This window comes from Poeciliopsis prolifica, unplaced genomic scaffold (genome assembly GCF_027474105.1).
Source record: "Poeciliopsis prolifica strain line A6 unplaced genomic scaffold, Auburn_PproV2 SCAFFOLD006, whole genome shotgun sequence".
Lineage (NCBI taxonomy): Eukaryota > Metazoa > Chordata > Actinopteri > Cyprinodontiformes > Poeciliidae > Poeciliopsis > Poeciliopsis prolifica.
In genome coordinates this window covers 3,250,846-3,263,756 of record NW_026562381.1, presented here as the reverse complement: position 1 = coordinate 3,263,756, position 12,911 = coordinate 3,250,846, and the positions used below count along the sequence as shown (strand labels likewise).

The window sequence follows — 12,911 nt, the reverse complement described above, 5'->3', positions numbered from 1 at the left end:
TTCATTCATTCATTTTATGTTTTAGTGATTAGAAAGGACAATCTGAATAAAAAAAGATTATATTTATTATTTACCAAACACAATTATGTTACCAAAGTATGGATTAAGCCCTGACCTTGACAATAAAAAGCTAAATGCCACCTGTGTTGGTTGTAATCACATTTAATGTTCATGCCTGTATGCAAATAAACATCTAGTTAAATTCACCTGTCACCTGAGGAACGAACTCAGGTTGTTACTGACTTCCAAAAGTCAAATACAGTTAACGACTCGAAGTGCCCATTATTCAAATGTTGTTTCACATTTACCTTTATCACATTTCAATCCTTGCTTCTAAACTTGTTTAATTCTGCTGCCTTTCTGTGTTAAATGGTGTAATAATGATAAATACTCGACACTTGACCCTCTGCTTTCATTTGTGAATTAGGATGCAGATTCACCATTTCCTCTGCAGTTACAGTAAATTGTCTTTGTTTCCCCAGAATTGCTAATTTAATGGCTAGAAACTAATCAGATCTTTTCTCTTGCAGTTAAGAACTTATGCTTGGTTACAGATTAACAAAGAAGAATTGATTCCTTTGATTCATTAGAATTTTCATGTTCTTTTGAGGCTGCTTATGTAACTTGTTTTTGCTTTGAGACTTGCATAATACACCAAAATCTTGGAAGGTTACCACAGGCTACCATTAGATCAAAGTTATGTGATAAACACGAAAACATAAAGCCCTCTTTCAAGCTCACTTTGTCTTTGTTTTCAACCTAGAACTGTGTGCTTGCAAAACATGGAGGCATATTGCAAAAGGGTGTGATGAATAATATATTGCACTGAAATAAGCGCTAGGTGTGACTTCTGTTTTATGGATTTCCCCTGTACTTTGTAAGATGTCACTGAGTTTATATTGGTTGCTGAAATACACTGTGTGCTTTTAAGTACAAGCAAAGTCAAACATCCTGCTCATTGTGTTATCTGTAAGAGAAGCTGTGTTTCCATTGAAAATGTGTGCAAATCTTTGTCTAAATTCTACTAATATTGAAAACCCCCACAAATGTAACAATTGCTGTGTTTCCATTAAATAGAAATTAAATTAAAATTGCACATGACTAAGCTTGTTCCTGCAATAAGTCATTACATCTGATGCTGCCATTTAAAAAAAACAAAAAAACAATTACGTGAGATATATAAATCATTTCTGCCAGTAGTAAGAGCTGGATACTGGTCACTTTGCTTTGGTAATCAATCAATCAAAACAGTAAATTATTTCTGTGGAGAGCATGGCATGTTTGGAGCTCCTAAAGGACTTTTTGAAAGGTCGATAGGTTAGCGTATCCATGCATCATGGAAATATAAAATGTGCTGCGTCATGAAAAAGAAACTCTACTCATACATCTAAGCAGTATTGTTTTGCCTGGCTTCCTCAGTTTAATATCTCTTTGCATTGATAAGTCACCAGTTGGGAGAAAATAAATTAAACACCCATACAAATTGTATTTTTGGCCCACTGTCCTTTGTCATACTCCCCTGGCTTGTGTCAAACTGATTTCCAATAGAGTGCTTTCAAAATAAGTTAAGCACTTCTCAATTCTGTAACTTTTTTCAAGCAAGCTGAACTTTGTTATTCACATTGCTTATTCAGTACCTAAACTTATCAATTATAAATATGTCTTCTCTTCTGTTTTGCTTCTTTTCCTCTCCTCCCCTGTATCCCCTACTTTTACCTGTAGTTTGGTGGTGATGAGGGACGAGTTCACAGCAGGACGATCTACGTTGGCCATAAGTCCTGTCCCCCCAATGAGGCTTATATCCCGCCCAAGTTTTGCGATAACAAGATTGTGTCCTCTAAGGTAAGAAACACACTTTGGCCCTGCTCAGAACTAGCATTAACATTCACCTTACAAGAGCCGATCCTTCGTGAAAATAGCTCTAGTTTGAATGCGCCAAAGATCCTTTATGATGCAAAGAATACTGTCAGCTCAAAGTCACATTAGGAGGTAGTACGTTTAGATTATAATACACTGGTTAACAGATTTTTTAACCTGTTTTCCACCACAACTGACTCTTCTTTACCATGCTACGTGAATTATAATGACTTGTTCAAGTTGCTCAAGACATTTAGTGCCATTGCAAGACCAAGCATATTTATTTTCTCCTGTACTTGACTGTGAATTGTGCTTTACCCAACTTAAGGCATTCCCATGACTGTGTTCCGCCTCCATCTCTCTCCATCTTTCATCGTTCTCACAGTTGTCTTTGCTCCCAACCAAGGGGGATCATTTGTCTGTCAAGGGGGCACTGACTGGCAGTGAAATACAAAATTTCACAATTTCCAATGCTTATAATGAACTGGAAGTGTGGGAAATTGGTTGTTTTCCCACATACTTAGACTCCACCCACCTATATTCTACCTTTACTGTATCAACAGCAAGCTTAGACTGGTATCGCTGACTGGCTCTGTAGCATCATCAGTGACAGGGATGGGGAGGTGGAGAAGTCTGCGTGAGAGAGACAGTCATGGGATTTATGGTGGTGCAGACGGTTTCAGTGTACAGGGGCCAATCAATTGGCTCCTGCCAGCAAGTCAAGATAAACGGCCTTTAATTACTCCGGCTGTAGTGTTTATGTTCACCGCTTCCTCTGCACTCCATCATCTTTTTAGTTTTGCACTCTGCAGTGACCAAAACATGCGTTTCCTCTTTTGCTTTTGCTTCTGCACCACCACACTCAGCCCCCACCCACTGCTGCCAACCCCCCTTTTTTCTCATTACTTTTACTCTCTTTTCTCTCTCGCAAAATGAGATGGGCCATTCTGCTGCCACTGCATTCCAACACTCCCCAAGCAGACTTTTTCCTATATAATCAGTGCCTCCGTGTTGTTTCTGTGCAAGTGTGTTGTAGATGTATTTGCAGGCATGTGTTAGCATTTGTGTTACATTGTTTTGCAGATCAGTTGCTTCTTGTTGAGACTTGTTCACAGAAAGTCAAGCAGATAAAATGTGTTTCTTTATGGCCAGTGGTATCAGTGGTCATGGCCACTTAAACAGGAGCAAAAACAACTTGATGCTGTGGTTCGCTCCACATCGAAGAGTAAAAGACATAAATCAGAAATCAAAATCAGTGATGTCCTTCTAGGTCTTTGTTTGGCCAGCTAGTGACTAAAGCTAATTATTTCTCTGACTCCCATACAAGAAACGTATACATAGATGTATGGAAATTTATCATTTCAAATGTCACTGCTTTGCAGTTATGTCTTTTACAGAGCCAAAGTTGTTTAAAAGTAATGCTAAAAGTTTAAATATAGCACATAGAGCAGCTAAAAACACAATTAAAAACCTTAGACAAACTTTTTATTGCTTTTATTGTTTCCCACGATATGTCTGACAGACTTGCCTTGGCATAGTGCCGATGCCTCTGTGAGCATGTCTTTGGCATTAAAGGCAGGTTGCATGCCAGAAGTATGTGTTCTGATCTGTTCTGTTCTCTGTACCTGTAATGTTGAAATTCAGTGCAGAAAGAATCATGAAAAACCCTGACATGAAGCTTTGGTGCACCCCACCTTTGTTCTCCATTTATCACTCTTTTTCCTAAAAGCTGATTTTTCTTATAGCTGGGAGTTCTCTAGTTTGTTTTGGTAACACTTTTTACTGACTGAGAAATAGGTTTGATCTTAATGAGAAGCTGTGTGTCGTTACGAAGAGGCTTTACATGCAAGAGATCCTTAAAACATCAACACAGCTGAAAGTGAAGAGTGTGGCAAACCTTCAGTCCTAATAGATTTTATATTTTGTTTATTTCTGCAATTACATTTTCTTTTCTTTCTTTTCCAGAGATGAATAAAAATAAGACACATCTATATATCAACATTTCTTAATTAAAAACTGAATATTATTTGGGAGTCTTATTTTCTTGATGACTACATCAAGAGGGTTTATAACCACACAATGTTTTGAATGTCACTTTCCTTTGCTGGTTTTTCTTTTACCAAATTAAGTCTGTTCAAATATTCTGCTGAAATTTTAGCTATATGAAATAAAAACACTAAAAAAATTAAATCAATAAGTAAAATATCTGACTTGCATTTATGTTTTTCTTTTGCAGTATACAGTTTGGAATTTTCTACCAAAGAACCTGTTTGAACAATTTCGAAGAATTGCCAATTTTTACTTCCTTATCATCTTCCTGGTACAGGTAAGTTCAAACTTTCAGTGACCAATGAAAAGGTTTCATACTGCATGTGTGTGTCTGGGTGACTCTGTGCCTTTAAGGACTCAGTGAATCCTGTTACACTGTAGTTGTGGTGCAGAATGTATATTTACACAAGGAAGTGGTGTGAAGCAGTATCAGGTTGTTGCAACTATAAACACTAACACCTACTTTTACAAGATGTGTGAAATGTGTACTTCTGTAATGGTTCAGAAACACAAATGTTTCTATTCAGCACGTATGTTTAACCTTGGATATTTTTGACGTCTTGTGTTTTAAGAGAAATATGTGTCAAGAAGTAAATGCTCTTAGTAAATATTAATATGAGAGCCAAATGAAAAATGAAAATAAAAATCTGTTTACTATCTATAAATATATTCGCTTACCTGCAGGTGGTATTCTGTTGCAACTTCTGATTTAGAAGTTTTAGTGACAACAGTTTCTGAATAACTTTTAACCTAAGAATCTATTTGTGTAGTTGTTATTGTTCTCCTCTTGTGTGGTATCAAGAACTGAAGTGCATCTGCCTTTGTTCCTTTGTTAGTTGTAGTGTCTTTTTTCTGATCCCTTAAAGTGGGATCAGAACTTTAAGGGATCCCACTTGATCCCTGAACAAAAGGACGGTTCAGGTTCCTTTTATAAGGACAGGTAGACAGGTTCTCATTTGGGCTTGCTCATGGAGCTGGATCTTCTTTTTCAGGTGTCATACTGAATAAATGTGCTGAAACTGACAGCTCCTTTCAGTCCAGGTCTGTAGCCAAAAGAGGCAGATCATCATTCTGTTTTTGACATTTCTCACTATCTTAAATTGAGCCAAATAATTAAAGATTCTCCCAACCCTTTGAACATCTTTAACACCTCTGGATTTATGCTTTTCAGTTTGTCAGTTTGCTTCAAATTTATCTGAAGCAGTTGTTTTTTTTCCCCAGGCGAATTCGTGGGAAAAAAAGCAGGTGTAAAGGGTGCTCAACATGTCTGTGTGTAAATGCTTTCTTCAGTTGCATGTTGCCACATGTAGAATATTAGTGGAGGAACATTTCTGCTTTTTTTCCCCCTGGAAATATGAGTCAGTGGGTGTCCCCGGATTGTTAACGGCGTTTATTGAAGCATGATCGGCACTTCTTTGCTAAAGCTGTCATTTGCAGGAAGCTCCTTATGGTGAGCCCTCGGTTCTGTTTCACCGGGATTTTAGACAGAGAGGAACAGGTACACACGTCGTGCCGCTGATTCGCACTTAAATTTTTTTTGACAGAAATAAACCGTCTCACATCCCCTGAGAGAGACTGTAATGCAAATACCCTAACATTAATGCCATCCAACCCCCGACTCCATTCCATCAACCTTTTGTATGCCCTTTTTTTTTCAGGGCTGCCGTCGTTCTTTTTCAGTCTCTATCCCACATAGCCCCCCATGTCTCTGCAGCGCTGCACTGCTGACGTCAGCAGCCAGGGAGCCCTCTGTACTTCACAGCGACACAAATAGACACTGGCTGATAAAAAAGCACCACTCTTCTATAAATAGCCCCTGAGTGTCTTTGCCTGAGAGTTCAGTCGAACAGGAATAGAGCACTGTGAGAGACAGAAACTGCAAATGAGAACGGGAGAGCGGGAGGGAACGGGGGGTGCCGGGGTAGGAGGACATCAAGACCCACGGCACAGAAATGGGGACCCCGGAGACCTGCTGTCTGTTGCTCACCCTGACACATTTCCTGCATCAGATGAAGTGCTGCTGTGCTCTGCTGCTCTGAAATCACACCCGCATATCAGCAGGAGTACACAGTTCACTCATACTGCAGAGTTTTACTTTACTTATTTATATATTTTCTGGCATTGCATTTGGTGCATTGGAGAAAGGTGGTGGGAGAACTGAAAGTGTTTTTTGTGCAGGAAACATGATGTGCGTAACGTTTTTGACGACTGAGGACTGTGTGGCCTAAGGATCTATTTGAAAGACTTGTGTAGATTTTAGTTTTCGTAGAGTGCATTTAAACTAGCCCCGTTTCATCCGCTTCAATTCAAATTTAGTTTGTTTACGTAGTAAGTCCGGATTGTTTGAGGAGATGTGAAAGTGCAATCACACTCTGGTTCACCTAAAAGCCTCTGTCTCAGTTTGGTTGAAGTGAAATCTGGTGCGGTTTGAATGCATATGAGAATGACAAGTGGACCGGACTCTGCTCCAAAAGCAGGATGTGAACTGCAGCGCAGTCCATTCTGGGTAAATATAACCTAAACAAAAGCTAGTTTTGTGCTGATGGAAGAAATGGCTCGTGGTCTTTTACCAAAGATAAAAGAGAAATCCTAACAACCATTAAAATCTGACCCCACTCCATTTTTATTTATATTTGGTGAAGAGGAATAGTACATGTCTTCTTTGGACGTTTGGCTGTCCTTTACTTCAGTAGTTCTTGATGCAGCGCCAGAATTGGTGAAAAGGTTTATCAAAGGGTTTGGATTGTTTGACACAGAGCAGAGTGATAGTTTTCACACCTATCAGTTGATTGTTGCAGCCCAAGTTAACTTTGAAAGAAACCATGATGCTCGAAACTTTTAGATTTTTGTGGAATTCACCAAGCCTTGTGCAACAATGAAGGTTTTAGCCTTGTACATTTTAATTGTTATAAATCCTGCATTGTGGTCTAAAATACAGACATACAAACTCAATTTCTTTATAATTCTAATCATGGAGGGCAAATTTTGATGGGGAAGTCTAACGTAAAACTCCAAGACCCATTGTGCAATTTTATTTTTAAAAGGTAGCAACTTGGAGTGAAACCAGAACTCAACAGGAATAATTAAGCCAGAGTTTAAGGGCTCTTGTTTGGCATTACAATTTCTCAGTGACATGGAAAATGGCACAACATCTTGATGTAGTGATATGTTTGCGCTCCGCCTTCCTCCTTGAGATATCAAAAGAACAAGATACCGGATACAAATGGCTGAAATTGACTTTTTTCTGTAAGGTGGATTTATCTTTTTCCTTATTGGGGCAGAACTGCTGTTCCTCTTCATTTAAATAAACTGGATGAGGTTATTCGGCGATCTGATCAGGATTTCCAGACATGTCCTATCAGGACTCATTGGTGCAGACCCACTGTAGGGACAGCCTGTTCTGACCTGTGAATGCCTTATGATCCCCCGGAATGGACTGGAGTGTCAATAGGGAGAGAACTGGGTTTCCCTCCTTGACCTGTTCTGCCAATGTCTCAATCTTGGAAGATAATGTGTGGAGAAAGAAAGGTGTACTGAACTAAAGCTTTGTCTTTCTTTACCCACAGCAGTAACACATGCAGTTGTCTCACTTCAAATGAAATGTAAACATACTTGGCATAATGAACAAGCCAGTGAAAGTGTAGACGAGTTCCTCCATCTACTGTATTCAATTACAGCTCAAACACAGGATTTTCTGTTTAGACAACTCCATATTAATTTACATTTTTTTTTATCATCAGTCACCATCACCACTCATTCAAAACTTGTTAAAAACATAACTAAACATTTGTTGTGTAACGATAATTTCTTCACTGAACACAGTTATAAAATGCTACAAAAATACAGTCAGAAAATCACAGTATGCATTGTTCATCTTTGGAGTTCAGTGAAAACTAATAAGAACAACAATTTTTTGGAAAATTGATTACACCAATGAATGGATTGAATTATCCACTCATGAGTGGTGACGGTCGTCACCATTAAGCTATTTTAAATGCAAAGTGTTTTTCCATATTACTGCAGTTAAATTCTGCTGTTAAATTAAAACACCTGCCTGAAAGCCAGGCCGGGTTAAATTGAGCAAGGCATTCTGCATGTTAGATGGTTCAACAATGGAAAAGCTTACTTTTTAATAATACTTTGAAACTTGAAAAGGAGCATTTCTCATGTACTTTATTACTTCTTCTACCTCAAATACACAGATATTTATGTATCTGAATTTTAGGTCGTTAAGAGAGATTTAAGGAAGCGAAACCTAATTTCAACAGTAAGCAACAATGTGGCAGCAACTCGGCTCCATTGCTGTTCATTATTGTCCAGACTTTAAATTCAACCTTGAGGATTATTAGCTCTAGCTTTACTGCCCAGCTCATCAAGGAAAACTGTTGATAATGTACAACTTACAACACCTGTTTACTCATTACAGTGTTATTTACTAAAAATAATCTTTGTTTTATTGTCTTTCTTTCCAAGACCTTTTTCTTTAAGATATTTTTTTTAGTTTCAACTTGTTCAGACTGTCTATCCCTACAACAAGGACTGAACAACCCTCTGCAGAAAACCTTTAAATCAAAAACCTGCATGCATTAACAAACAAATGAATGTAATGGAAACCAACCACAGCCTTGTTTCCTCTGTTCCTGTTTGAATTATTAAAGCTTTCATGATGCTTTTGAGTGTGAGAAGCTTGTCAACTCAAGCTTCTCACAGTTTTGTTGCGAAAAGAGAATAAAAGTACTCTTTTAGATCTAACTTTTACATCCAGACACTAAAAAAAGTCCCTACCATCCACAGTTTCTTTTTTTAGTCCTTTATTGTACACTTGAGATGCACCAAAGTAGTGTCGAGATTGTTCAAGTAAAGGTTATTTATAAACTATTGCTCCTGACCAAAGTACTGTACTTTAAAAATAGCTTTAAAAGATGCAAAGTGCAGTCTAAAGATTGCCTTGCATGCTTTAGCTTCAGTCTGAGCTGTGTGTGGCCTTCTGAATGCATCATCGTCTCGGTATCCTCTTTTTGGTTCTTGTGATTGTGGTTGTTCCCACTTTTATTTGACATTTAAATATTGTGAAGGGTTATTGAAAATTGGGGTATTTTTTCATTGTTGAAGCTTTAGGTTACTTTATTGTCTTGCAAACTTGTTTGTTGGCATGTCTAAAATGCTTTGTGTGTGAATCAGTGAAGCTTATTTTATAAAACATCACATCTTGTTATATAAGTTCTATTTACTGATATTGTGTGAAAAGACTAGAAATAACCACTTTTTTCTCGACATCAGACATTAAACCACACTTAACTGACCTAAACATTATAGATCAGAAGCATTTACTCTTGGTAAATGCCAGAGATAATTTATTGCTTGCAATCAATTCATAAATTAATTCATTATTTGGGAGAACTGCCTTTAAACTGTACATTTTGGGTGCTGTGCTTCATCCTGCTGCAACAAAATTTCTCATAAGAAGGAACATTTTCAGCAGCCGGCATCTGAAAATGTTTTTGATGTACTCCTCTTTCAAACTCTTTTAGATTTGTTTGAGTTGTTCCTGTTTGTTTGTGTTAGTTTGGTGGTGCTAAAAATGGTCTGAAGAAACGTTGGATTTCAAAAGGGGGTATAGATTGCTTCATTTGCTTCTGCTTTAAACACAATAATGTTTCAGAACGTGACGTATGAGCTTGTTAATCAGTGCATAACTGAAATGATTAGAGGAAACAATGCGTTACTCAATTCAGTAATCCACCAGATTACAGTAACTTGCAGCTTTCAGACACTTGAAGCAGATACATGCGTATCATTTTCATGCATTCAAACTGCTTTCTATAAGTTTGGAGTGTTTTTGTATATACCTACCACATCTGGATGACTTATGAGTATTTACTTCAGTTCTTTTTGAACAAAGAGGTCTGCTGTTATAAATTTGGCACCACTGTATGTCAAATTAATTTATACCCAAGTTATTTGTTATTTCTGTTGGACTTGACAATGTTTTTACTTGCGTGTGCATGTGAACAGGTTTCTTGCTGCGTATTTATTGTGGTTTTGCATTCCTGTTGATTTGGAAATGTTGCTCCAGTGTTAGCTCATGCAAGTGAGGAACACAGAAGCATAAAACTTTCTAGTTGTTGTTGCCAGAATATAAATTAGTTGAGTATGCCATGTCTGTGCTCCCTGTCATAATGAAACCGACTGTTCCACCAGAAAGGAGACTTAGGTGGCACGACGTAGGGGGCAAATCTGCATTATGCGGGATCAAGAATGCCAGAGTAAATCCATTAGTTGGTTTATAGGGACACATGAGTACATAGAACTGATTGTCTCATTAGACTTTAGTTTTTTTGAAGTGGTTGGTTGGGATATAACCAGATCAAAACTCATAAGATGCATAGAGCTTCAGTGGAAGCACACATTGTATTCCCCTCCACATTGCTCGGTGGGGGTGGGAGGGCGAGGTAACGGGAATTTGACAAAGCTCCTTGCTGGCCTTCTACTATGCCTTGGCAGAGACACAAAAGTGTTGGCATGTCTGCAGATTAAGCACTCTGTCCCAGGCTCTCTTGATTAAAAGTTCTTTGGCCCAGAACATATTTTGCTTCCCTCCAAAATATAAATGTCTCCCTTATGTTTGTCCATATGGCTAAATTTGTGGTATGGTGTAAGCATCTTAGAGAAATGGATTACACCCTGAATTCAGAGGGTTAACCCGATCCTTTCAACTATCACCACATAATGTCCCTGCCATAGAAATAACACGCCACAGTAGGAATGTATAATTAAAGCTTTAATTGCACGCTGTTTTCCTTTTTGTCTTTCCCTGCAGGTGATAGTGGACACTCCCACCAGCCCAGTCACTAGTGGCCTACCGTTATTTTTTGTCATCACAGTAACTGCTGTCAAACAGGTAATACTCTGCCTAATGAGGCAGATCAGTGCTGATAACAGAAATGTTATTAGCTCTCCATTGCAATGCCCTCATTTTCTCATTGTCTTCTGCTGCATTATGCCCCCCACTCTCCATATAACACATTAAATTCTGTTGTCTTTATAACTCCCACATTGTTTTTTTGTATAAAGTACTCAACTAATTCTCTCTTGGGTTCGGTATTAATGTGCTTTGCTGGTGATTGGGGCGAAGATGAAATGGGCTCCTGGGCCGTGTGAGTAAAGGGAGAAAGAATGAGCGAGCCAGGCTATTACAAAGATACAAATTATCAGGGGGAGTGTCCTCTCTGTTGCTGCAACATCCCAGGGTCAGATGCATTGTTTTAGGATCAGCTTTTTAGTTGCTCCACTGCTGGGACTTTGAAATGGACAATAATGAGTGGACTTCCCTGCAAAAATAAAAGGGAATCACTCATATTAGCAGAGCACTTTCAGCCAGGTTTTGATGAGAGATTCCAAGGAGGTCTGCCCAACTTTATTACTGCGACTGAAGTGATTTCTGCTCCCGCTCTTCATTCTCTCCCTGGCATTATTCCTCTATGTTAATCAACCAGACTTTCTCCTCCCATCACCTTTCCCTGTAATCTCACATTTTGGCTCGAGATCAGTGTTGGCAGGGATTGAACTCTTTTTCTACTCTCAGTATCTCTGGTACTTTCATCACTGTATTTTAAGAATAAACCAGATTTAATTTCTTGCTTGACTGCAGAATGTGCATTATTTTGTACCTGGCTTAGTATATCTTCATGATCTGCTGTTTAGTAGTTATTTTGGGCAATTAACCAGTCACCTAACAGAAATTGTTCTTTTGTCATGTTCAGAGGTCATAATTGTGTTCATACGCCACTTTTTCCACATTTTGTGACTTTATATTGATCTCACAGCTCTTAGTGTCTCGTGGGTATTAATGGGTCAGTGAAAGTTTAACATTTTCTGTTTGCTCAGCAGATAAACCAATTTAGTTTTTTTTTGACTCATTGCCACAGGGATATGAGGACTGGCTGCGGCACAAGGCTGACCGTGAGGTGAATGAGTACCGGGTGTCCGTACTAGAGGATGGCCGGAGGATACGGAAAATGAGTGCTAAAATAAAGGTAACTTTTTCCACACACATCCTAACTTGGATCAGTAGGAATAAAAATAATAATCTTTTTGCAGTGAGCAGTAGTTAAAGTGAGAGGGCTGATGATGATCAATATCAATATGTCTTCTGTTGCTGTTCGCTCTCATTTAATGTCAATATGAAGAGTTGGGTTTGCTCTGTTTGTTAAGCAACCTATATGTTTGTTTCAAGACAAACTGGTATTGTTTATACCTTGGGCTTCAGATGCGGGTATACCCAGGTCTCAAGCTGTCACACTACTGTTTTTTTTTCCAGTAAGCAAGCTAAGCTAAAATTAAACTTCCAGGAAATAATTTATTTTAGATGTTCTGCTATTCTTTGTAATAATGAAGCATGGGTCTACTGCCTGCAAACATTCACACTTACACGCCTCTGAATATTAAGCACAGGAAATGCAAAGTCACTGATATTTACAGTTTGCTAAATCCCTGTGAAATCTATGATTCTTTCCAACATTTATGATTCCTATTGCATTTCCAATCCAGTCTATTGTTTTATTTACATTAATCATCGTTGTGCATGTTGTCTGTTATTCTATTTCATTTTGGTGTTTTGCTTATTGTTGTTGGGTCTTTTGTTGTCTTGTGCCTTCAGGTTGGAGATATTGTGGAAGTAGAAGAAGATGAGACCTTTCCCTGTGATCTAATACTGCTGCAGTCCAGCCGAGATGATGGCACATGTTTTGTTACCACAGCAAGTCTGGATGGAGAGTCCAACCATAAAGTGAGATGCACTGCTACTCAGTGCATCTCACTGCACTATATATATATATACCTTGTATCTTCAGAAGGTCTTAGAGTTACAAATGTAACATCATTGAGTCATTACATACTTCTCCTATCTGTTGCATTACTATGTTCATATTCATTTGTCACAGCATTTTAGCATGTATTTTTTAAACTCCCTCTCTTTCTCCGGCTGACGTTACTCAGAACTGGTT

General features: G+C 38.3%; 1 protein-coding gene across 5 annotated transcripts in view; it reads left to right on the top strand.

Annotated features, from left to right (window-relative positions):
* The window catches only part of LOC129360432 (phospholipid-transporting ATPase IG-like), a 48,662-nt gene that overhangs the window by 18,734 nt on the left and 17,017 nt on the right, over positions 1-12,911 (top strand). For all 5 annotated transcript variants that reach the window (XM_055030649.1, XM_055030646.1, XM_055030645.1 and 2 more), the window contains exons 2-6: positions 1,723-1,842; positions 4,094-4,183; positions 10,727-10,807; positions 11,835-11,942; positions 12,566-12,694. In XM_055030649.1, coding sequence (XP_054886624.1) covers positions 1,723-1,842; positions 4,094-4,183; positions 10,727-10,807; positions 11,835-11,942; positions 12,566-12,694 — 528 coding nt within the window. The remainder of the gene's footprint in view (positions 1-1,722; positions 1,843-4,093; positions 4,184-10,726; positions 10,808-11,834; positions 11,943-12,565; positions 12,695-12,911) is intronic.